Source organism: Falco cherrug, chromosome 4 (assembly GCF_023634085.1).
Source record: "Falco cherrug isolate bFalChe1 chromosome 4, bFalChe1.pri, whole genome shotgun sequence".
NCBI lineage: Eukaryota > Metazoa > Chordata > Aves > Falconiformes > Falconidae > Falco > Falco cherrug.
In genome coordinates, this window is record NC_073700.1 from 2274494 (window position 1) to 2301584 (window position 27091).

Sequence of the window (27091 nt, forward strand, 5' to 3'; positions counted from 1 at the left end):
TTCTTCCGAATGTATCAAGATACTTCTCCCAAAAATTCCCTTTTAGGCATTTATTGATACTCTGATAGAAAATGAAGACAAGATTTGATTTGATTTTCAAAGAATCAATTTATAATCAAAAGCCAGGACATTTTGTGTTGGTTCACTTTTTGAGAGGTATAATCAATGGAGTACCATTTTTTTTCTCCAGAAACTTTATTTAGCTGAAGAAAGGTGAAGAAAAAATATGCTAAAAATATGCTAAACTTCTTAAGATCTCAGTATCCCTAGAGTAGTTCTACTTACAAGAACAGTTGTTAGTTTTACTATTTTAATTTTCAGATCAGCTTGGAATCTGAAGTTAAAGGTGTCATTTCTGCTGGATGCATAATTAACAGCACTTGAACTAATTCAAACAGAATGTTTCAATCTAAAATTGTCGTTAGCACGTGTTGTCTGAGTTGTGTTGGGGGAAGTCATTACATCCCCCATCCACCTCCCCATTCCCCCACTCCCTCTACCTCCAACCCCAGTTTTGGTCTCTTCAAAAGTAGTTGTGAAGTTTGCTAAAAAGTTTAGAATATTAAATGTTTCACAAAATATTAGTATCTGTGGTTTTCTGGTGTGGAAAAATCTGTGGGAACATAGGAAGTTTGGGTTCAGTCCTCTGCTCTACTTAATCTGAGAATTAAGCATGTCTCTCAGCTATCTACAGAATATTCAATTATTAGTCTATAGAATTATTTTCATACTTTCTTTTGCCGACCGTTAACTATATGGTAGTTTTGAGGGTTTTTTTCCTACAAAGTAGAACAGTTTCAAATTGAGAGACTAAAGTCATACCTTTATGGTCTGCATAATCAGGTGTAGACCTCAGTTGGCAAAGAGAAGTGCAGTTTGGTATTTTCGCCCCACTGCTGGCCACTGATTAGTGCTGCTGGCAGAAAGGAGCAGCAGGTAGCATAGAAAAGCCCCCCCTTCGGTAGCATAGATTCATGCTAAGCTAAAATTGCTGGGTAATTGCAGACAAATGGTGCAGTTTGAGCGACGTAAAGCTAAGATGCTTATCTAACAGCTAGGTAATATTGAAAAAGGCAGCGCTCTGTGGAGCTCTGGGAATAGGCTTTTGCTGCTCCATTTGTGCTGTGCTGCTGCTTCTATGACCGTGCCATATGGATATAGGGGGAGTTAAACTACCAAAAAGAAAGAAAAACAGTGGTTTCCTTACTTCCCCCCCCTCCCCCAAATGGACTCGTTTATCTTGCAGAATATATACAGGGTCAACAAATTATATATTTTAGTTTAATAACAGTATAGTCATCCAGTACTCAGCATAAATTTACAATTGAGAAATGTACATAAAGAAATGCAAATTGACCTAATGCCAACACTGTACAAAAGCGGCAATTTCATTACCAAATTTTTTACACCAAATGTGTGTAAAGAAAAAAGAACCACAAAATTCTAGGTCTTCATACAACATCCGAAAATTCAGCATCTGTAACGTAGTTTGTGAATAAATGGTGGTCATATTCCAAAATGGAAGGTTTCACTGAAGATGCTCACTGTTGACCTCTTACAAAAATACCTTTTCAACTCAATTGTCTCTGCTCGTCCCCATCACTGTGGTTAAGAGATGAGGAGGGAGTTATTCCTAAAACAGACAAGTAATTTGCTGGAAATAGATTTTTAGATCAACACATTTGATTACAAGGAGAAATCAAGCTGAGCTAGTGCACTTTGTGCAACACAGGTCTATGCTCTCTGCAAGAGACATGGTTAAAATCAGCAAACAATCATGCTCTGTAGCAGCTGAGACATCCAGATGGTCTCAGTTTATCCCTCATTAAAACACATTTCAGTGTTCCAATCTTTAGATAAAGATAGGCTTGAATAGCTGTGGCAAGGCCCATATCCTAAAAGAAAGGTCACAGGCATTTAGACAGTTACAGAACACACATCTGGGAGTGCAGCGGTGCCGGTGGGGTGCCAGGCTGTGGGCGGGCAGGGTGGAGGGGCACGCTGGAGAGCCCACCTCCGGGTCCCTCCAGCACTGTCTGTGTGCAGTACCCTCTTGCCTGTCTTGCATTGATGTGAGTGGGCATCAAACTGAAGTTCTGACTTTTTGCTTTTCTGCCAACGTCAGGGCGTTCCGGTTTCGATGACAGCCTAAGACGTGACATTACCTATTTAATTTCTTGCAAGCAAAAGATCGGCACTGCAGCACGGTGCTCAAAGTGAGCGCTGCAGCACGTGTAGCTTTGCATTACTGGTGCTCGTAGTGGGCTGGAGAGTGCCTGCGGAGGGTTCGTCTGTACCTTCCCCTTCTGCCATTACTTGAAGGAGGTGACAGAAGAGGAGCAGCTGAACAATTCGATCCCTGTGTCAGATGGCCACAGAGTGCCATGATACTCATTTCTAACTTTCCATCTTCCCTCATTTGCTGGGGAGTTAATGAGGACCCCAGTTGTGTTGAAATGTTGAGTATCTGCTGAAGGGCTTTGTTGGATAGGAGTCTATGTATCCTGTAGCTAATTAAGTCATTAATTAGTCTATTATGTATTGATGACCGGCAAGAGAGTTGCTGAGAATGATTCAGAACCTACAAGTAAATTCTTACAGTTTCTATTTCCTGTATTTTGATAACTTATTACTGCTCTGTACCCATGAAAAATTGTATAGAGTTAGAAAGTATTCTTAGAGAAAATTCCTGTTTCTTACGTATTCTCTTAATTTTTTCCCCATCTATGCAGATAGCTAATGTAGTTTCAGAGATGCAGAATGGGAAGATTAATCTCTTTTCCCCCTTGCAGCTCCTAAAGAAAGTTACAGCTTTATAGTTTCGAAAGAGAACATCTTATTTTTAAGTTGCTATTTATAGAACAGAAAATTAAAAGCCCATCACAGTTAAGATGAGATCCCGATTGAACTTGAGAAGGAAGAAGCTATTTAATAAAAGTACCAGGCACGATGATGGCTTTAAAATAAATCTGTGTGTTAATAGCTAAATTATGAGGCGATAATCTGATGGTTATTTAAAAACATGTTTGTAGGAGGATTTTTAGGATGACCCCATAGATAATGTGTGGTTGTTAGTATGTCCTGTCCTACTGCTTGTATTTTTTGGCTAATTGTATGATTTTAAGGTTGGGCAGCAACATTCTACATAGCTGTGATCACTTTTTATCCATCAATTGATGTCTGCTGCTGTTTTATCAGCTTATTTTTCTGAGCCACCAGCTAGGATAATGTGCTTGAGGGAAAATTATACCCTACATCAGTGGTTTCGTTACAGCATGTTGTACATTATTGGTAATTTGAATGCACCCAGATAAAAATAGAAAGGTTAAGTAGTTTTCCAAATGTTGCTGCTGTGAACAGAAAAAGAGTAGTGTCTGTACCATATACATTTTTGAGGGAAGTGACTTTTTTCCCCCCTTTCAAAACCGTTTGCTAAAATTAATGCTTTCCTTAAAGCTGAATTGTAAAGAACAGTTTGCTTTTGAATTTTCTCTCCCCAAATTCTTTTTATTCTTTCTGATGAATTTTGAGGATTAATGAGCCTGGTATTTGTGAACTTTTGTATACATATGCAGGCCTGGAAAGTGCCTTCCCATGGGACAGGTGGTGTGTTTTTTTGCCAGTGAGGAGTCGCAGTCAAATGGTGCTGATTGTCCTCTGCAACCATCTCCTCAGTCTGTCAACTCTAATACGGTCGGTTTAGTTCACTCCTTTGTTTTTTCTTCCAGTGGTGTTAAATGTTTCTGATCTTTCTCAGATGTCTGCAGTAGAAAAGGATTCTTTTTTGTGGTTGAGATGATTATACAGTGTGTATCTACAATTTCTGTAAAACTGGAGTTTGTAATTTCTTTTCCAAAACACCTTCTCGATTCTCTGTATATGGGAATGATCTGTGCAGGGAGCATCTAGCAAAAATTTGGTATTTTGATAGAGTTGGCTGAAGTACATATACTTTAAATCCTTTGTCAATGTCCCATTTAAAATCACTGCAGAACATCATTGTATGTCTTTCAGCTAATGCCCACTGAGATTTAAAACCTCCTTTTTGGCTGCTCTCTTTCTTAAGAGTGACCTTGGCTGACAGCTTCTATTGTACAACTGAGGCCTGCGGGGATTTTTCTTTTTTCTCTCTCATCCTTTCGCATGAATTTATGTGGTGCTGACTTATCTCTCCAGTAGCTCTGCTTCTATTTCATTGCGGTTAAGATGTTTGTAGTTATAAATCACTGTGGAGAACATATGTTTATATTTGATTTTCTTATAGATTAAAAATTTCATGGTAGATGTTAGATTCTATCTTGTATTTTTGCTTCCCTTTCTTTTTCTCTGATTAGAGAGAAGAATAATCACATGTGGTTTTCATGGCAGGTGATAGAAATAAATCAGCTAATGATCTGCCAGGCAAGCTAGGAGAGATGTAGGGGTTCTTTGCCTTGCTTTCGGGTGGGGGATGAACGGGGTGACTGTTTGCTGTCTTCCAGCTCTTGAAAACCTGGAAAGAGGCTCTAACCAGGTTAATCAATATTTCCTGCAAAATCTGTGCATGTTCACAGTTGAGGCTGTTTGCATTTGAAGCTGGAATTCAAAGCTGTCAAGGTTTGGATCTATTTTTAGTAGCAAAGATAGGTAATTTAATCTTTTTAAAGAGAAATTTTATAAAGCTGAGCATTTTGGTGGGACTGTAAAATTATTTACACGGATGTTTTTTAAGCACAATGCAAACATATGTTTTTGAAGAAAGGTAGCTTTTGTCTTCTACCATATAACTTGTTTTCCATAGGATGTAGCAAGGCTAAAGGATTATTTTTATTTAACCCTGGTGCTTGCATAACTGTGCACTGAGAGTTCAGTGGCATAAAGGAGATTTAAACAGATGTGAAGTTTTATAGGAACTTAATTCTAATATGTATACGAGTGGTGTTAAAATACTGGTAGCTTCATTTTTCAGTAATTTATAACCTCTTGAAGTTTGATTTTAAATTTGTTATACTTTTGCATGCTGCTTTTGAATTCTGAGGCATATCTGACTATGTTTAGGCATGCAATGTAACATACAGGCATGCAGCAAGGTAGGCTTGTTTCTTATACATTTTAGTTAACTGATCTCAAGGGGTAGGTAAGGCAGTTAGATAATTTATTTTGACATAGTTCCTTATGAAATTTAGAGGTATGAACAAAATGAAAGAAAGAATGCAGTGGTATTGTCAGTAGTGTAATAGGAATTGTCTTGTATTTCCTTACCAATTACTGTAAAAGATAGAGAGGAACTGTGCAAAATGATCAGGTAAGTCAAAAGGAGGTGAAAAGCTCTCATTAGAAATCAAGACGACAAAGAACAAGCCACGTCCAGTGTAGAACAGTCATTTTCTCCTCTGCAGAGGAGCACTGCTTCGGTTTGGGGTACTCGACTGTAGAAGATGAATGGCAATTGCACGGCATGCAAAGCAAGCGTCTGTTGTAAGGGCTGTGGTACAGAGATCAGCCCAAGGGTGCAGTGAGGAATACAGGACACTGCTGTTTGCACATGTGTGTGAGGAGCAGGCACAAGGAAGGCATGGATCGTTCCATTGCAGGTGACTGATGGAACTAGATAGGAAGCAGGATGAGCTTATGAGAAAACTTTTATAACTTGTGTGTTTTTTACAGATCTGTATTTTGCTGCTGGGAAGCAGTGGTGTCATGCTGGAGTAGACCGCTTGGTCTGTCTGAGACTGGCATCTGTTGGATTTATGTGTCCTGTTCAATGAGATGTGTTGTCTAAAAGCTGTTTGCTTAAAAATCCTGTCTAATGAAATTAAAATATTGAGGATAGCAAATATCCTTGTACTGTCTATAACCATTTTGTGGTTCTATCCAGACAAAATGGAAATGGTCACTTGCCTTGAAATACACAGGTAATAACATCAACAGAGTCTGTCTTTGATGGTCCTTATAGCATCAAACGCAGCTGTTAATTATAAATTGGTCTCTTTGCTCTCAAAGAACTGCATCCTATCGCAAGAACAAAATAGTCTAATCTTATGTAAAAATCCCTTTTGGCTTTTTTTTTTTTTTTTTTTTTTAAGAAATGCAAAAGTTCTTTTTACTGTTAACAAAAAGAAAATATATGTTTGTTCAGAAAAGTAGGTGATAGCATGCAGTTTTCTTTTACAGCCTTTATGGGAATAGTGCATATGAAAAATTTGTGCATTCCAGTTCCACTCGTGTATCTTTCTATTCACGCATTAAACAACAATGTATTGCATTTTTTATAACAACCAGATGATTTTCTTTAATAGTTTGTGCTCTTTTTGTTTCATTATTGTGCTTGTATTTATTTTGCGTGGAAGCTGGATTTTCTGAATCTCATTAACAACCAATGGTGCTGCACTAAAAGCTTCAGTAGTACTTTCATGGCTTTGTATCGTTACTTAATAGGATAATAAGATGCCTCTGATAGTGAAACCAAGGTGGCAGAAGACAGAGGTGCAAACACAGGCTGCAATCTAAGTTTGCGGTGGGTTTTTTGTACTTGATTTTTGTAAATTTTTTTTTTCCCCCGGGCCAGCTGTTTCTCATGGAGAACTGTATCATGCTCCAGCATTTCATCTGCTGAACAGTCATATGCCAACTGCTGACTGACATTAACGATGTCTGACTTCAGCTGCCACCGTGTTTTCTTGTACTTCACACTGGCTGGCCCTGCTGCTGGCAAAGGATTTTTTTTTTTCTCTCTCTTGGTAACCCCTGAAAAATATAAGGAGGGAGTACCTCCCCCTGCAAAAATGGGTTTCTCTGCTATCAGTTTCGAAGCCGGCCTTGGGTAAAAGACATTATTGTATGAATGAGGCTGAAATAGAGCATTTTTATCTAAATACAGCAATTGATGATTAGATTTTGGTATGGCTGTGCTGTGGCTTTCCTGTCTTTTGTTTAAAGGTCTGTTAATGTGCTCTGATTTTCTTCTTTTCAAGAATGACATCGCCAACAGGAGGCAACCAACCCTTTTCACTGCTGATGTTTTGTTGATTTATATGATAGATACTGACAGAAGAACAGAGAAAACAGCATAGCAAGTCCTGCATTTTTTTGTTTTTATTTTCCCTGAATGGTTTCTTTGGGTTGCTGTGGAGAATTTCAAACTTCTTTCTTAGGGATGTGAGTGTCAACACTAATCATACTACAGTAGTTTGGAATTAGATGTTAAAATACAAAAGGTCTTTGCTATGAAAAACGCTTGGATTTAATCTCCATAAATTGTATGTGTTGCAAAGTATTTCCAGTAGGTTCTAGAAGAAACTGTGATACTTCCTAAGTAATCATCCATATCAGGAATACTGCTATTTAAATAGGGGTTTTCAGTAAAATAGTGAGTTGCTGGGAGTTTAACATGCTGGATGTAATTCCTATCTTCTTTTCCTTTCAAGAAACACTAACTTTTCATCAGGTACAAACCCCATTGACCTGTATACCATGTTTGCTGACAGAGGTTCAGTTTTTATTCTGGTTTCATAGTTGTGGCTGGACCGGAGGTAACGCAGTGCCAAGTGACCAGGCAAGGTTTGGTTTGAGCCCGTCAACCTCCAGAGTTCAGAACAAGACACAACAAAATACATTTTTGCTGCAGCCCACCAGTTGTGGATTTCCTTGGTTTTTATTCTCTCTGTTATCCTATAGATCCATACTTACGAAAACCATGATACCCACCAACTTTTTACTAAAAGTAATCCATCAAAATTATATTTCACATTGAGTGCTCTTTGACTGTGCTTCCTGTGAAGTATAGATGTGCTCTCCGGAAAGGCCTCCATTTATCTCCAGCTTATTTTAAAAATGAAATTCTGGCTTTTTAAGTATTTGAGATCACTGTCATGACAAAATTCTAGCTGGTACTGGAAATATTTCTGCTACCATTGAAGAACTCTCAGAACAGTTAGTGGGTCGAAGCAGCCCCAAAGGTAGGTGTTGGGAGGGCAGAGGGATAATGTGATATACTTTCAGATGATGGTGTTCTGAAATTTAACAGGCCAGAGAAGGATTATGAGTAGAAATTGCAGTTGATTGATTAAAAAGCAGATAGGTGGTTCAGCCACAGGTAAGATTTTCTTCATTACTTTCAATTTTTAAGACAAGAAGTACCTGTGAAATGTTGTTCAGAATCTGCGAAAGGAAGGTAAAATGAGGTTAAGATATCTCCTCGTAAGGACACATGTATGACAGTTTCTACCGTAGTACTAAAACTTCAAGTTACTACTCCGGTATGAAGATTAGATAGAGAAGCCACTTAGTATTTGTATGATGAAGCAATTAATAATGGACTAAAAAAATAAAATAAAATTAAGAACTAAATCCAGTGTCCCTTCTGAACACAGACTGCACAAAATTCCAAAAGTTTTTGGTAGTGTGGGGCAGAGTAGGACTATCAGCTTTATTTAATCAGTCTGTATCAAGTTGAAAATCCTATTTGTTGTAAGGAGTTAGATAACCTATTTCTTTTAAGATGTTCTGGAGAATTTGCTGATTAAAATGAGATATAATCAGATACAAGGCACATAGACTGTAAAAGTGGAGACTTCTCAAAATCCCTTGAAATTGTGTGCTCCAAACAGATATCTTCTCGATAGTAAAGGTCACACGGTAATTCAAATTCTAGATTTAAGAAAGCTCGTGATATGTAAAATGCATGAACAAAAGACAAATGTAGAATTCCCAGCCTTTTTAGTGTTTATGTTTCAATAATGTGCTTTTAATGAAGCAAAGTAAATACCTGCACTGGAGTCTGGTGAGTTTAGGCTTTTTTTTGTACAGGTTTTTTCATCCTTCTCCCTTGGGTTGATACTATAATGGACTATAGCATAACACTAGTTTTAGCAAAAGAAAAAAAAACAACCAAGGAAGGGGGGAAGGGTGGGGTAGGGGGGAATCAAGCACCTTAGCCCTCTTGAAGAATTTTTGAAAACTTTGTCCTGGAGATGATGCTGATGAGCTTGTACCTGATCAGTAGATCTGTCTACCACATCACTGGATAATGCATCTTTTGTGTATTTGCTGCTGGCGAAAGCCTTTTTTTTTTTTTTTCTTTTTTTTTTCTTTTTTTTTCTTTTTTTTTTCCCTCTCCCCCTCTCTCCTGCTGCCCTCCTCAAGCTCCGTAACTGATGCAGTAAGCTGTGCTGGACCCTGGGGCTGTGCTGGGATATGTGCCTTAGCTGGTCAGTTACTGCGTTTAGAGCATTTAACTTAAATTTCTTTCACATCTACTTACTTTAACAATATCTGAATATCTGAAGTCTGAATATCCATAGCTTTTTTGCAGCTATGTTTTCAATTAAATTGATAACATAGTTTGGAAGTTGGCCTTCCTTGGAGCAGCTGTGTTGTGTTTAGTCTCTGTATAAAATCAATGCAGCTACACATGAAAACATGAATTTTCTAAAGCTTACATAGGTGTAGAATGGGTGTTTGTTCAGCGCCAAAAGTACAACCCCAAAGAGTAGGAATATATGTTGTGTAGGAAGGTAAAGAATAAAAGAAACCCAGTAATTGCTTTGCAGTGTGGAATTGATGTCTTGGGAGGATAAATAGCTAATGAAAAATAACCTTTCATTTTGTCACTGAAAGCAAAACAAAATAAATTCATGTTAGTAGTTGCAAGAAATGAGAGAAGGTTCTTACAACTTGTGGTTAGTACAGACTTTCCTTGAAAAATCTCTTTGCAGAGGAGATCCCTTTTCAGTCAGCAGGTCGGGCTGCGCAGGGCGCCGTGCCCCTGGCGCCGTTAGCCCCTGGGCTCAGCAGGCGCTGGTGGTGCTGCATGACAAAGCCAGGAGTGTTTCCTAACTCGGACAATTGCTCAGTGAAGAGCAATAATAAACATGATTTGGTTTCTTATTGCAGTCTGTCTACTAACAACATTCATAAAGAGTGAAATTCTGGCGTCAGAGGAGGGAGGATGTCATCTGCAGGACCTGATCCAATCCCCCAGAAGTCACTGGTAGAGTCATTTCATTGACTTTAATGGGACTGAATTGATCCCTTTAATAGTAGCGTTGTTCCTGTCAGTAGTTCATTTGGCTTTGCTGTAACCATTTACATGAGTAATGGTGGAACACAGGCTTTGTATCAAATTGTAGACTGAATAACTGTACGCTGTAACAGGGTACTGGAGGTAATGTTATTTCACAATTGTTTTAAGTTTCCATCAGTATACTGGTACAGCATGGGAAAAAAAGTTCAGCAAATTTGTGAGACTTTTATTCTGTTTGGTAGAAGTCCTAAGTAAATTGGCTTATTGTACAACGGAAATTAATTTGCCCCATTAATAAAGATTTATTTTGTGACAGTGCCTTTTTGGCCTTCAAATAATCAACAGTATCTTACAGGAGGCATGGAATCATTTTTATTTCTCCTACCTGATAACAAAAGTGGTACAAGAAGTCCAAGCTGACGGGAGGTGTGGATTCATACTGAAAGGACTGAAACAGTTGTTACTTTAGGGATTATGGTAGATAGTTGCCTGTGATTTTTTTTTTCCCTTTTTTTAACAAAAAACCCAACACCACACCAACCAACAACTTTTTCATTTTGTAATATTTTTAAAATAATACCTTAATTTTATTGTCTTTATGTCATCATAGGATCGGCGGAAATATATTTCTGTCTAGGAACTGAATGAAGCATTGTAGAAGAAATCCTAATATTTTGTAGATGGAATGTACAGATGTCTCATTCCTGTGTGCTCATCATGAATGAATTATATACCAGTTAATGCAACTTGAAATTCATTAAGAAATGTAGTGATGAAGTCAGGAATATTTTTAGACAACACTCAGCTACAAAGTTCAGTTTCTCCTTCTTTATCTACTCTTGGCTTCCAGGTATTCAACAAAAATTTCACACTTGTGAAGGTGCCAACCTGGTTTTATTCAAATGGTGTTTTCCCTTAGTTCCCTCTGCACCTTGTGCATTCCTGATAATTAAGCTTTGAAGTCAGTTGTGAGTCTGAGCATCTTTGGACGTATTTGCTTAGCTTCGTTGGCTGTTTGGATAAACAATCCATTCCTCGTTCTGGTCCGCAAAGATTATATTCACAAATGGATGGACATTTTGGCTTTGACATGAAAAGAACAAGAAACTGTAAAAGGTGGTACAACTGGGCCATGCTTGATTTATTTCGTGCATCTGAAGACTTCTGCAGAGCACGTTATGGTTTTCTTTCTCAAATGCTTTCACCTTGCAAAGATCTGCCATGTATTTTTCATCCTCTGCAATATGTTGTCAGCCTGTTGCTACCCACACATCAAAGTCCGATGAACTGTAGTCTCAAGAAACCCTCTTGAATGATTTTGCTTGGATTCGAGGGAAAATTCCCTTAAATCTGCTTCCAATCCTATTTTATCAAGAAATGGTATCTCTAATGCAATGAATATAGATGAATCTGGTTAAACACCTACTACTTACTGACGTGTGACGCTTCCAGCAGTTTCTTCCCTCTGCCCTTACTTTGGGGGTTCTCTGTAGGTCCCAAGGGACCAGCTAGCAATATCTACAGCCAAATGATAGTCCAAGGGAGACAGTAATGCTATATACAGAAGGGTGGGAACCGCTAATTGCCTTAGTTTAATTCAGGGGGAACCAGATCTTCATGCCTTCTTCCCAGTTGCATGATGAGTGGATACAACTTGGGCTTTGCTGATCTCTCTGCCCTGACTGTGCCTCTGCCAGCTCATTAAGAAGTGATCACCTTTTCATCCTTCCTCCTGTAATGCAAGCAATTCTTTCATCATCTGATTTTGAGATTGGACTTAGTATGATCTTAGATGACAGTTTAGAGAAAACAGTCAAATTATGAATGTATCCTGTATTTTTGGAGTCATCATGAATCTGTTATTTTTCCAGAACTTTAAGGACTGTGAAATGCAAGTCTTGTGATTCTGGTCTGGTGAAACCTGGTTTGTTACCTCGCTACTAATTTTTCTGCCAATAGAAGTCCAAGTGAAATCAAATATCAGAATACATATCTACTTAGAAATCACTCTAGGGCACTGTGAAAATATTTACAGGCTTCCAAGATGAGACTTTTCCTGATTAGGGAAATCAAATAATAGCTTTCCTAGCAGACCTGGGATGAGTAGTTAGCTCATCCAAATTGCCTCTGTTTTAATTGGCATGCATTTCCTTTAAGGAGGTAGAAGATGAAAAATATTTGACTTGGGCTCTACAGGAATGGACGCCTGTTGCCCAAGACACAGCCACTCTGGAAAAAACCCCACCAACCAACAAATAATCCAAGTTTGTAGTGTGTTTGTACAACATGAATCCATGACATCTTTGACAGACAAAATCCCAGACCAAGGTGAAGACTTACATTCTGACTTTTTAATGAGAAAAATAAGGATGGTATTTTACTCAGTTTTTCTAGTATGTGAAGTCTTTTGCTACCTGAAGTGAATCTAGGTGGGCTGCTGTTTTGTCTTTTTGTCCCCAGCATACTGTTTTCAAGCTGCACTTTAAGAATTTTTTACCCAAATTTCTTCATTCTAAAGCTTGTTTCAGAAGCATTGTTAAGAATAAATACAAAGAAATAACCTTCACTAAAAGCTACTGCTTTTGTGTGGAAGAATACTGTAACATTGTGTGTGAAATTAGTTTTTCAGTTACTGGAGTTTTTTATTTCTCTTCTGCTGACCATGTCTGTGGAGGACTGGTTTCCCCATATGTCGGCACAGGAATGGTGAGACCAAATACGCGTAACTGAGGAGAAAATGACTGTGTGCTAGGATGGTGTCAAAAGCTGTGCTCTCAGGATTTGAGGATGATGGCTCTTTGTGCCTGGGAGGCATCTGATTATAAATTAAAAGCACTGAAGCACACAGTAGGTGATTGTTGTTGGACTGAAAGAGATTGAGTGAACCTTGGGTTAAAGAAGTTGAGAAATTTTGGCCTGGAGGCCCTGAGGGAACTCAGGGCTCCTCTGAAAAGAAAAGGAGAAGTCCTTGAGATCTCCTGGCTATTTCCCACCCCCAGTGCAACACACCTCCTGCTGCTGAAACCTGTAGTTTTGTTCAGTCTTGTTGCCTTTGACCACTGGAGATGTTATTCCCCAGGTAGCTTAGGCCATGGCTGTGGGATTCAAATGCTGCGGGGTATCCTTTGTGAACTAGTTCTGCAGACTTGCACTATAACGAGTGGAAGCAGGCATCCTGAGTATGAAATTCCATTCACCTCATTTAGATGTCCATATTAGAAAGAGATCAGTCTCAGTTTAGAAGGTCTTAGTTTTCTTCAGCATGTCTGGACCTGCAGCTCCTATGAGGCAAAAGGTATGGTAGGCCGAGGTAGGTCTGAATCAGATTGGCGAGGGTGATACTGGTCCTGAATAATGTCAGTCAGTCATTTTGATTGAAAATATACAGGTGTCATCTGGTTTTTTAGAATCAGGATTTCTTGGTAGCTCACCTATCCTATATTTACATCTGGAAAATAGCAGTGTTTTGAGTGTGTCTTGTAAAATAATCCCTTCCCTAACCACCTCCCCCCAGAAACCAGCAAATAACCCCCCTGCACCCAAACCTAGTGGGATACTTGGATTTCTCACAGAGGAGACTTCGAGTTTCACCCACATCTAGTAACTCTGTTTTGGAGATGCAAAGCCTGTGGCCCCACTGATGGGGGAATAGTGCCATATGCCAGTCTCAGGTTTTCTGTTTCTTCGCTTTTGTTAAAGGAATATTAACCACTCGGGAAGGGTGAGGTGGTTGTGTCAGTCATGCTAACCTGGTGTGTGCCCTGGCACGGTTTCTGGACTTTTCATAAAAGAGATTCAAGGATCAAATGAAGCCCGCATATCTTGTTCCATGGGATTAGAGAGATGCATTATCTGTGAATAATGTTAGTCATGCTTTGTGCTTTCTGTATTTTACCATCTGCCTTTCAAAAACGTGAGACGGGCTTTCCCTGGTGGTGTAACATTAGGTGAATCATGAAGAATGCGAACTCCAAGTGATTTGTTTTTAAAGCACTGAAGGAAGTGTAAACTTCATATTTGTTGTTTATTGATTAATATTTAATTGAAGGTGAAATTAAAAATTAAGCAGGCAAATGACTCATGCTAAAAAGCAACAACACTGTCTTGCTGTGGCTGACAAATGACAATGAATTTTGTAAGAATAGAAGCAAATATATTAATATGTAGTGATGGCACAGTGAGTCAAAAGAGATGCTTTGATTGAGGGTGCTGGACACATCCCACAGAAAAATCATGTAGAAAACATCTTTGACACTGATTTTAATGAAATGGGTAGCTGCTTCTCCTCAGAAAATACTGATTGTCTGTGGTGTTACAGAATTTTTTGGGTTTGGTTGTTTTGGGTTTTTTGGTGTCGTGTCATCTGTGTCCCCCCCCCCCCCGTGTCCCCCCCCCCCCCCATGTTTATTTTATTAGAGGAATAGTTAAAAAGCCCACAGGGCTAGCAAAGCCCTATAAATTCTGTGTAAGGTGAATGGTGTTGTGGGTTTTTTTTAACATCATGGCTGGCTTAGATGCCCACTGTTCAAAATCTTGACATGTACTTATCTTAGGAATAGATTCTTTTTTGCCCAATGGAAGTAAATAGCAGGCTGTTATTTTAGGTATTTAGGATTATTGATGCCTCATTTTTTCACAGCATCTTTTTGGGTGTTCTTTTTCGTAATTAAATCAGAGTCTCCTTTCTGATGTGGCTGTCAGCAGGAACTTACAGATGAAACCAGGAAGAGCCTGAAACGCTGATTTCAGGGAAGGAGGGGGCATATCAGTGGAGCTTGTGGTGATTCAGTGCCTTTTGGGATGCTCTGTTTTACTGGACATCTGTGACTTTTCTATCCTGCAGTTTATTCCAAAATAATGCTACAGGCTGATGTTACTTCTACTTAAACATGATGGATCAGTATTCTAAAAATAGATAAAAGCAATAGTGAGTAAGGTCTTTTCTGCATGCTATGCATAGGGAATTATCTAGAAATGAAGGGATACTGTGAACACTGTCCGGAGTGCAAGCATGGAAGGTTGAGTGTTGTTGACAGAGCAAAATACTCCTCCTCAGCTATTCCTTGGCAAATAAAGACCCTCTTTAATTACTGCTTCCAGTTTCTCTCTATTGCTCATTGTAAGCTACATTTAGTGCTGAAATTTTTCTCTTCTCATGAACTTGAAAAGCAATATATGAAATGAAGGTTGGCAGAAGTTCTTAGCACTTGAATAGATGTCTAAATAGGATGGGCAGAAGAAACATGGAGCAGTTGACTGCTATTTTAATTGCATTCTGTAATATTGTAGTGAAGCTTTGGTATGTGTCCCCCCCCCTTTTTTTTCTTTTTCTTTTTCCCCCTCCACAAAAATCAAATGAACGTCAAGTTTTTTGTCTGTAGAAGAGAGGGCTGGTAAAGGCTCAATTTGTCTAATTCTGCAAGGTATATTTGACTGCTCCAAAACAGATAATGTCACTGTGGGCAGAGGAATTAATGCATACAGTGGGCCTGATCCTTCTTGCATGCAGAGCAATGGCAATGCAGTTGCATCAGTGGAAATACCAAGCCTACATGTTATATTAACTGTATGTGGGTGGCACATTAAAATTGTTGCACAAATACAAATTTGGGACTTGAGGCACTTTGCGATCATATTTATGTGTGTACTCATTTCCACTGTGTATTACTGTACCTAAAAAGTTCGAAAGACGCACTTTGACTATGACGGGTTTGTCAGTCATTAGGATGGTGGTGTGCTCTTTTAAAGATCTTTTTTATTATGAGACCTATAGATTAGACCATGCACGCGCACTAACCCTCTTGAGGCAAGAAAGAAAACTTTAATCTCTGTTAAAGCTCTCTGTGCCAAATATAATAGCTGGTTTCAGCAGTATTTAAACCAACTTCATTAGAATATGGGAAGGGGAAACAGGTTTTTAAGGCTGGTTTTAGCAAGTAATCAACTCTCTCCCAGATAGTCCAAATGTGACTTGTTCAACACTGCACATGAGGGAAAAAAAAAAAAATGGAAAAAAGACAAAAAAAGGAAAAAGGCACACACACACCCTCCGCGTACACGCGTATCTGTGTGTGTCTGCGTGTACTGGCTCCGTGCTTGCCCGTTTGCCGCAGCCAAGGTGGAGCTGGGCTCCCGGAGCTGGGCTCCCGGGCACTGCTGAGGGAAGGCAGCCCAGCAGCTGCCTTGGGTGAGGCGGCTCCGGCTGTTCAAACCAAGCCACTCCTGTGTTTCATCTCTTTTTGGGGTCTGCTTACTTTCACAGAAGGCAAGGCTGCAAGATGTAATGTATTTAAATGTATTCTGAATTTGTAATGGTGGCTCTGGTTTTTCCACCAGTCCTTGCACTGAAAAACAGTTTTCCTTTAACCCGTTATGAAATCTAATGTTCAACAGATTTTTGTTACCTTCTAGGCTTTATGAGAGAGTCTTTGTTCTTGTCAGATGAAAGATTGATGTGGCTGTATGATCCAGAGCATATACTGGAGGTGCATCTAGCATGCTGGACTAATCGCTTACTTATTAATATTCATAAGCCATCTCATTTAGCGGGTGCTCTTGGGACTTGATTAAAGTAAGCAACACTGCTATTGGTGCTGCAGCTGTAGAGAGCTTTATCTAAGACAGAGCTAGTGTTATCCTTGTTGTCGATGCTAGCTCTGACTACCTGCAGCATTTGACAGGACACCTCCACAGTGTTTCTGCATAACTTTTCTTAAATAACAAGTCCACCTGCAATGACAGAGAGAATAGATTTGTGATCACCTTTGTAAAGCGTTATCGCTCATCTTGTAATTAGTCCTTTCTCTTTGTTCCCAAAGGTCCAGAGGAAGAAATGACCATGTAGATTCTACAGCTTGGATGCAGCATAATGGGAAATGGTGAATGGAGCGGAGCTGGTCTGCAGCCTTGAAAGCAGCTGTTCTGCGGACCACTAGTGAGTCAGGGACACCTTGCACGCCAGAGGCATCCTCCACGTCACTCACCGGACACACGCTGGATTCTTTTTAATTTCTTAGATTGGAATTCAAAATTCCTTTCCTTCAATTTTTAAACAGTTTTAAGATTGTATCAACTATAACGAGTGGAGCAATATAATCAGCAACAATGGGTGACATGACAAATAGTGATTTTTATTCCAAGAACCAAAGAAATGAGGCCAACCATGCAGGAGAATTTGGGTGCACACTGCAGGAACTGCGCTCCCTCATGGAACTTCGAGGAACAGAAGCAGTAGTAAAAATTAAAGAGACATATGGGGAAACAGAGGGGCTCTGCAGACGTCTGAAGACATCACCAACAGAAGGTAAGCATATTGCCCTTCAGCTGAATCAGGGGACTTTGTGTAAGCGCTCTCGCTCTCCGGATAATGAAAGAAAGAGGTTTTGTTTCAGACCTTGAGCACAATTCTCATGGTGTTGCCATTATTCCCAACAATAATAAAACAAGAGTCTTCAGAGAAAGAAGATAAAAACCAGGCTAGCTATAGCTAAAGCTAGCATGAGAATAAAAGGAGAGCTGTTTATTCAAGTAGCTAAATGCATTAATTCTTCCTTAAAAGGCAGACCAAAAAATCAGCACCTCTTTTATGGCATTATAAAGAGGCTTTATCATATATGCTCATGGGGTAAGAAGGTGAAGACTAGTTGCTTCAGTATTTAGACATCTGGAGAGTATGAAATGACCTTTTGAGATACATATTACATTGCTTTGTAGATCAATATGTAATATACAAACATTGTAGTTACTAATATGGACCTACTGTATTACCAGAGATAGTTTTGGATAAGTTACCAATAGGTGACTGTATCAATGTTTTTATTAGTTAGACTTTTTTTGTGTGCATAATTAAACTACTTACTTTCTTATGTTTAACAGTGCCGATCATAACCTTTCAATATCTGTTCTTCTGAGTGTTTTTGGAGTTCTCTACCCGATCATCAGTCATTAGTCTAGTTTTCAACACTCATGCCAAATATTTTCCCATAAAACACTGACAATGGTGGGATGTTTCCCTCTCCTCATTCAATTTTCCTGTTCACCAATTCTTTCTCTTTTAGTGCAAGTAACATTCTATTTAATTCGAAGAATTCCATTTTCATCTCCAAGGAATATTAACACTCTTGGAAATTATACAGTCTTGGAGTCTATAATATTTCTAGTCTTGAATTACTGGTATAATCATAAACATGTCAGTTGTAGCGTCACGTTGTGTGATGATATAAATTACACTAGATGAAGAGTCCCAGAGGAGCAGCTGTCAATGCCTGGTCTTCAAGTAAATTCGTGGTCCTGCACTTGATCTTATACAGTCTCAGTATTGTTTAAGCATTATAAACTATAAAGCTATAAAGCTATGAACAGCACCTTTTCAGGAAAGGATTTTTAAGCTAATTCTGTATTAAAATGAGCAGCCAACCTCAATAGTGCTTCAGCATTCATGTGTGCCATCTGCTATTCTACAATAACTGGTGACAAATGGAACATTTTTATAACAGATCTCTCCCATTTTCTAGTCTTACCCCAATATCTGATCCTTCCGACAGGAGCTCTTTTCCTACCTGGAGATTGCTCCCAGTAGGAGTGCTGACTTAGAAAAATGAGACCTTTGCCACTTGCCTGGGACTTCCAGATGTCCATCAGCCTTTGTGAGTGGCCTAATAGCTATTGCACATGACAGAATCAACTCTTCAGAGAAAATGCAGCAAGTCTGACATATCCCTGACACATCTGGGGAATTCCAGACCAGAAGTGCAGGACCTCTGTATTTACATGACAGAATAAACACTAACTCGTAAATATCCCGCTACAGATTCAGCATCTTAAATGTCCCTCAGCAGTTTATAGAATGTCAAAGCTGAAGTCTCAGTCTGGGTGAGCCAAGATCACTTCAGTGACTTCAGTAAAGTTATGCCAACTCATTCGGGCGGTTATCTGGTCAACGTGAACTTCAAAGGAGTTGTTAATTTTATTATCTGTTCAATTTGTGACATCAGGGAAACTTAATTCCTCATATCGGAACAGAGCGTATGGATCCAACTAGCGTGGCATGCTGACTCCAGCAGTAATCTATATCTGATACTGACGATAAGGTAACTTTCCTCTAAGCCTTACGTGCGCTTCATCACTTGTGCATTAGGGAAAAACATTTCCAGCTTCAAATGGCAATCAGCATAGCCTTGGAATCATGAAGAGACTGCTGGCTTTTAATTTTAAATTAGATCACATAATAGGAATTCCCAGTCACACTAAGTCTTCATCTAATTTTTAATTGTTTTGCTTGGAAAAGTAATTTTAAGAGGGAATCTCTCTGAAATATGTCATGTCAAACTCGGAAATTTTCATTTGAGAGAAATTATCCATAAGAATTCACTAGAAAAACTTCAAAGGTTTATGTCAAATGTAAGCATATGGTTAGATATAAGCCCTTAGCCATTGCTTTTCTTCTATCCAAGCACAGTAAATAGAGTTAAAATACAGTGAAGAGGATATTCTTGCAGATATGACTATTCTTAGAGGAAAGAAATGATAGTTTCTACTATGGAAATGGAATTTTAATGTCAAGTAGACATGGTTTACAAATAAATTATTGACATACATAGTAAAGGCTCCCATAGAGTTTTATCTTTTGTTATTTGCAACGAACTATGGATCCCCCATGGAAAATCTTTGTGAAATCCCATAACGTGCCATTATGCCAGAATCACTTGTCCAACCTGCATGTTTTTTGGTGAAGCTTGGTTACTGAACTTCCATTATTTTTTACAGTTTGTAGTGCTGCACATTTTAAACAGTTCTATGAGGAACAACAGAATAACCATTACTGCAGGGCACTACTTTCAATAAACCAGATGTACTCTAGCGCAGCAAGAGCTTCCAGTGAATACGAATGAAATGGCAAAAAGGTCTTGACTGTAGAATTTGGTTCTTCCCAGGCTTGTAAGCTCTTTCAGAATTTATTTTCATAAAGTCTTTGTCATTTTGTGGGGTATGGCTTAAGTAGTTAGTGTAACAGGCAGGAACATTATAATTTGTTAAAGTGTGGTCTACTCTGAACTCACTGGCTTACCCAATATTTAGAAAATAAGAAGTAGCAATTAGCTCAGCAATTCATTTCCTTCCCATGTTAATATTTGATATACCACCTATGGACTGGTAGAATCAATCACTTACACTAAAAGTGCCTTTTTGAAGCTGTTTTAAAGGCCTTGAACTTCTCAAGGTAAGACATTTTATGCATAACTCAAATGTTATTTATGCTGTTGTGAAGATACGCTTACCAGTGCTTTCTGAACTCATGTATTAATTCAGTGTGGAGCTTTACAAGTCTGCTGAATGTTGAGTAGAATAATATTTGCATGCTGAATGAATTCATAATTTTATCATGGATTACAAGGCTTCAGTCCGTTCTTTAAATTTTCTTTGATCGCTTTTCTAGCTATAGATGCAGTGTGGATCCCAGCTCTCAGTTATGCCGAAGGGATTTCCTGCACTAAAGTGATTATATTATAATGAAAAGCTACTATTTAAGTGCTCATAAAAAGAACCTTCCCAAAATCTATAGAAATACTTTATATGAAAAAATACAAGTATGTGTCTCCTTGAAATTTCTTTAAAAATATTTTTATTCAGATTAGTTTCACTTTCATTATTCTAGTAATACAGAAACTAAGCAAGCTCTAGCTCTCTGTCATTTTGCAAAACAATGCAAAATTCCCCACTGGGCAGAGCCGTGATGACAGTTGTATAATTTTCCATGCAATCCGAGTCTCTGAGGCCCACTCGAGCATTAGCGATACCTTATAAAGGACAGCTGGTAAAATGTGATGAGTTAGTTGGATGAATACCAAATGAGACTGGAACCCACTCCTTTCAATACCAAATTGTATTTTACCCACAATTTTATGTATTATGGACCGATTTATAGCAAGTTTTTCATCTACATTCCCTTCACGTTACAGAAATGTTTATTCCTTATAAAAATATGTTAGTGAATTAGCTTCCATGATCTCTTGCTTAAAATACTTAGATACAGTAATATCCAATGTGCATGAAAAGCGTAGCTGTGTATAATGATGCTTCTTTTATTCTTACATATAGAAAAACCTTTCCCCACGGCGATATCTGTGCGATCAGGCCTGAAACAGCAGCTCCAAAAGATGTTACACATTGGAGATAATGTTACAGCACTATAGGAGAAATTTTTCTGTTGGCGTTTAGGGGATGCCCGATAGGCTAAGTTTCTAGAAATGGTCTGGTGGAGTGCAAGAATATTTCAGATGTGATATTATTACATGAACAGTGGAACCTACTTTTAATATGACTAATGCAAGTTTTGGGGCTTTTTAGCTGTAGTTCTCTTAGGATACTATAAAAAGGCTTCATGGCGAGAGAAAGTATCCGTTAGCAGTTAAATGATAATATTTCTAGTGTAGAGGTTGACATTTTAATCATCATAAGTTACTCTCTTTTCGAAAGCATGTTTGTTATACAGGAGATACGGAGTGAGTATCAATTAAGCCAGCAGTGTAGGTGTATTTATTTTCCATTATTAAAATCTAAAAATCCTTTCTCAATTTTAACTATGAGGTGAAAGATGAAGACTGAATAGAAGAAAAATTAACCAGTTGCTTGCAGTACTCACTAGTTTTGATTCCTCAAGCTTGCCTCTGTAAAAGTACATCTTTAATAATGTAATATCTGTTTTGAAGCCAATCTTGCTAGTACATACGGATTTCTGTTAGGTGTACCACTACGTTGTTGTATGTGAAATTAGATACAGATATGTCAAGATTTTAGAAACAAATTGAGAAAAGAATGAAAGATATTTGATTCAGACAAATATAAGTTTAAAATAGAAATAGAAAATAATGGATTGCCAGAGAATGAAATCTATAAAACCACGCTGTCAAAAATAGATGATGCAATAAAAGAATTTATAATAGCATCATTTTAGCTGTTGCTAAAAGAACACACTTAATCATGCATAAACTATCCAATTTTACATGTATAAGTCCAAGATTTTCTAATTATTTTTTTTTTAAATTCAAGGTTAGGATGAATATTACTTTACTCATTAAATGATTTCTTTTAAAAGCTTTTTAAAAGGTTTCTTTTAAAAGCTTTTGTGTTGCCAGCTCTCCTGAAGTAGATTTTAAGTATTTTGTTGTGAGGCTGAGTTGAAGTACTTCGGAAATCTCCAAAGCAGCATCGTAAAAGCACTGTAAGAGGAAAGCCACTCATCCTCTCTCCAGATTGCCATGCTGTCCGATTCCTCGGCCTTATTCGTGGTGTCAAAACATGACTTGTAGTTCAGGCCCATTTGTCAGCACACCCAGGCCAGGAGCCAAACTCCCAAATACACATCTAGTCCGTCCTTGTACATGTTTTCTCCATATGGAAGGGTTTGTTTAAGCAATGAAAACAGCCTTCCCCATGGAAAAAGCCTTCAGTATTGTCATGGTGAAGGCCGCTAAGGGTTGCATTTTCAACACATTCTTCCTACCTTGAATGGGAAAAACCCCACCATCAGACTTCCAGCTGGTATTTCACGTGGTGATTCACGCAGCCTGGTGTGGTTGAGCTGGTAAGAAGATGTGATAACCTGACGTGTTTCTGTGCAGGTTTGTTTCCCCTGCTGACCTGCTCCGGGCCCCGCACGCCCCACAGCACTGCCTGTTCCTGGGGAGCTGCGCTCCGCGCAGTGACTGACCCCACCGCTGGCAGGCTGGTCAGGTGGGAAGGGAGGTGGGTTCCTGATGCTCCTTCTTTTTGAAATGCCTGTTGCAGTGGCTGGACCCCTGGCAGGTGCCACAGCTGGATTTGTACTGCCTTTGCCTCTGGGGGCATGCCTCCGCCGGCGGAGTGGGACGCACGGGAAAGGATGGCGGTGAGCCCTGGGCCACCGTCGGCACTCGGGGCTTCTCCTGCCCCTGCTCGCCCAGTGCAGAGAAATGAGCTGAAGCAATTACTGTTTATCTGGCTCTTTGCAGCTCTGTGCTGTGGGGAAATGCTGGGTCAGACCCAAGTTCACATTAAACACCATTGTCATAGTTGGTCTTTCAAGATTGTGAACAGATGGAAAAAATCTAGGCAAGATGGTTGTGTGTTAATAACTCATGTGAGGCAAGGAGATTTGCTTTGGCATACAGTGCTGTCTCAAAGTCCTATATAACATGCCTGTTAAAGTTGTAATACTTGGCTTTAGCGAGGTTGAAGTTGGCTCTTAAATTTCTGTGTTTCGATGGGTGTATCAGCACAGTGCCATGCAGATGGACTGGCTCAGGGATTTCTGCGTCACGCTGCCGGGACCTACGCAGGCTCAAGGGTCAGACAAAATGGTTCTATACCTTTGACATTCCTGCTGTACATGGTATGATATATAGCCATAAAATAATACCTGCATGTTTAATGATTTGAGAAGAGTGCATGGAGCATTCTTGGCAACTGCAGTTATTTTTCTTATCTAATATTTCCATTGTTTGTGTAATGGAACAGCAAACATTCTTCCAAAGGTTACCCAAACATAAGCATCTCAAATGAATGGCTTAGATTTTTCTAAGTGATAAGTACAATTTCATTGCTCGTTTTGTTTCTGGGTTTTGGCATGTCGTGCCACTTGCTGATTTACTTTGGCTTTGTTAATTTACTTGTAGAAAACAAGAGAAATATTGCATGATGCATTTTCCCCATGAAGGTTTTAAATAAATATAAGCTGGATCACCTGCTCCTTTGAGAATCCTGGATGGTTTGCAAAGAGCTTCTCTATGTGTAGCCAGCATTGCTTCAAAGTAAGGCTAGGAAAGGAAGAAAGCAAGTATCTTCTGCCTGTTGTGTTAGATAGCATCAGAGTTTTTCTGAGGCCAGTGCTGATTTATTTATGTGGTTACCCAGGAGGACATCTTCTTTTCAATGATTATCTTACTTTAGCAGTTGCAACACTTTTAGAAGGGAGGCTATTTCCATGCAAACTGAATTCCCCTTCCCTTTAAGACAGTACATTAAATAGATGAGTACCATGTTTACTGGCTGCAGACATAGATTCTGCTGTTGCACCTCTGATTTAGATGAAAGAATAATAAAGGTGTGAGATTTTGCACCTGTTTTGCACAGGTCTAATGTTTGTTCATTGTAATTAACTCAATTACAACTACAATGTGTTGTTAAGTCAAAAGAAAGGCTGGCCCAGCAACTTTAAGTAAGTCCTTCCCTTTCCAAAGAGGTTATCATAGGTTAACGTTCACTGTAACGTATTGTGCCACAGGTTTCTCCTTGATCGAAATACAAGGATGCAATACAGTATGTCATTCCCTTTTTGCAAAATAATAAGTGACGGAAAGTGTCGCCATTATACGGTGCAGCTGATAAATGTGTGATCCCATTCTTAGAAAGAGTGGTTTGAGTTTGTTGGCATAACTAGCTCATTTATTGTGTGAAAAAAGATGAGGCCAGTTCTTTAACATAATAGCAACAGTGTACATAATGATAGGGAAAGTAATTTTTAGATTTCATAAACTCTGGCAGTTACATCAATTGTTGAAAATGCGAAGTAGGATTACGTTAGTGGTGCTCCCTCAGAAAAGGACAGCGAGGCCTTTGCTTGGAAGATCAAAAAGGCATTCTGTTGTGTGCGCTTTCATGTGCGTCTATCAAAGTGGCTTCTGTGCTGGGAAGGGAAAAGCTCACATTTTATCAGTCACGGCAAAGAAAGACTTGAAGGGAGGAAAGAAGTGTGGAGCTGCGGCTGAGCAATGTTGCAGCCTTTCCTTTGCAGAGCACGCCTGTTTTCTGTGGAGCCTATGTAAGAGTAACAGTACTGCAGAGGAAAAAGAAAAAAATAAATCACGTAATGAATACCTTGCTTCTATTGTATTGCAGGGCTTAGAAATCCATAAATATACATAGTGTGTCAGCCTTGAGTGAGAGCTGATTTATCTTCATTTTGCTCTTGTTTTGAGAAAGCTGCAGGAAGAAAGCAAAGTCCATTATACCAAATGAATAATCCAATCGATGTAGCTGGTTTGCCCTTGATGAAATTAAGCTTTGTCTTTGCACTGTATCGGAGAGAGTGAAGGGGGATTTTTGCCTTATTTTGCCAGTGTGCTATATGAAAGCAAACAGTTGACGTGCAGTGGGTTTATTCTTTTGTGATTGCCGCTGCTAGAGGAAATGTAAGAGCACAGCTCTTAATCCGTTGTCTTTGCTGATGTGTACAGGGGTGCAAAAAATGCTCCCTTTACAATGCCACCTTAAAATTGAAAGATAAAGCAATGACCTGCATCTCTACTAGCCATTCCCAACCTTTTTGCTGTCACTGCTAGCAGCAATGCTGTTTCCGGCTGAGCCATGGGAACTGGAAAACTTTACTACTAAAATCTGTATAAGGATCATCCATGGATTGGACAGATGATGACAATGCTATTCCTCACAATAACTGAAACTTTAAAATGGTCTTTTATTCAATATTGCATTGTCACTTTTTCATGAAAGATGATTATGTTGTTTGTTGAAAGAGAAAAAAGGGTTTGGATAAAACGGGGTAGTGGCTTTCAATATGCGAATCTAAGTTCAGTAGCCTTGCAAGTGGAATTAGCATGACTGAATGATTGGTCATTTTTCTTCTGATGATAACTGATATGAACAGACTGGTGATAAGAACAGTGCCAGGTGCAGCAATGATTTCCTGCCTCCTGTCCCCTTTTGCAATTGCTACTTACCCTTCAAACCTAAACTGATCACATTTACGGTTTCCATCATTTTTCCATGAAGTCAAAGGTTGATGGTGTTTGACACGCCTGTTATTTATAAAGGTGAGGTGAGCAGAAAATAAAGCCAAAGATCTATTCTTGGCAGTCAAGTCAATGTGCTTCCAGGACAAACATAACTGCATTTCCTCAATACTGCTTTCTTTTAATGTGCTGCTTTCATAGTTTCTGACTTGCCTTCTAAGTGTCTCTAGAAATTATTTCTACCCTGTTTCCAGTAATTTTTTCCCACATCTATCTAGGTGTTCTAGAAAATATGCTTGTAGTTGCAGGTCCTGAAAGGTGTTAAGTACAAAGAAGGCCTCCCCAAACATCTTGAAAAATTGATAATCGCCTCTGATGTAAAGAACGTATTTTCACTGATAATATATGACATAGTTTGGCATAGCTTGCAGTGTGGTACTTTAACTTTCTTTTTAACTTTTAAAGAAAAAAAAATTCCTTTCTCAATGCTCATTACAAATCCCATTCCTTGTCCTTGCCTTGGAGCTGGTAAAAAAATCCATTTTAATGTCCCATCTTTATTGCCAGTCCAGAACTTGGCAATGCACCACAGATTATATTAAATGCAGAGTACTTCTGTTGTGTAATAGCAATAGCTGGGTGTATATAGCTGCTATTTCTGTAACAATAGCATTTACTAGCCCTTGTTTCCTCTTTGCTTTCAAATGAAATTCTTTAGGGACTGCAGATGCTATTTTCCTGTGTGGATTGTGAGCTGAGTCAGTTCTCTTAAAAGATTTGAAAACCTCAGCTTCCACGGGCTGTGCTACTCCTTTGATTATTCCTTTTGCATTTTGTGTCAATCTCTCCTCCGCACCACTTCCCGCAGAGGAACCATCTTTTTCAGTATGAGAGCAGTTTAGGTATAGACCTCTAAGGTACAAAAAACTGAAAAAAATTAGTAATAGGAAGGAAAATCAACTACTTTTATAGAGCAGTTCAAAAGCTGTCATGATTCTTTTTTCTAATTAGCATTGTAGGTGAGGGAAAATAGGGAATAGCTCACTTCTTTACAGGTGTGCTTGAGAAGGAGAGTTTGCCCTTGAAGTGGTTACAAAAGCGTGAGAGAGGAGAACTTTCGTAATGCATTCAGTAAGTATCCTATTAACTGCAGCAGAATTTCACTTTGACTTCATAAATGAGGGCATAGCTCCTCAGATGCAATAAGCTGAATACTATTTGTTCAGGATCATGTCAGCGTTAATGCAGGAAGACAAATGTATGGTATGGCTCTAAAATTACAATGCCAACTGTTAAGTTATAATCTTAGCATATAGCATAAGCCTTATTCTAGGCACCTCAGTTAATTCTTTGTTTAAACAAA

The 27091-nt window shown here is 38.9% G+C and overlaps 1 protein-coding gene across 13 annotated transcripts in view; it reads left to right on the forward strand.

Annotated features, from left to right (window-relative positions):
* Positions 1-27091, forward strand: part of ATP2B2 (ATPase plasma membrane Ca2+ transporting 2) — a 432200-nt gene that overhangs the window by 229846 nt on the left and 175263 nt on the right. For 12 of the 13 annotated variants that reach the window (XR_008732091.1, XM_055709434.1, XM_055709423.1 and 9 more), the window contains one exon: positions 16822-17306. Coding sequence is in view for 12 of the 13 variants with exons in the window: in XM_055709434.1 (XP_055565409.1) it covers positions 17108-17306 (199 nt within the window). In the remaining variant the exon portion in view is untranslated. The remainder of the gene's footprint in view (positions 1-16821; positions 17307-27091) is intronic. The other variant, XM_055709424.1, reaches the window with a different exon arrangement.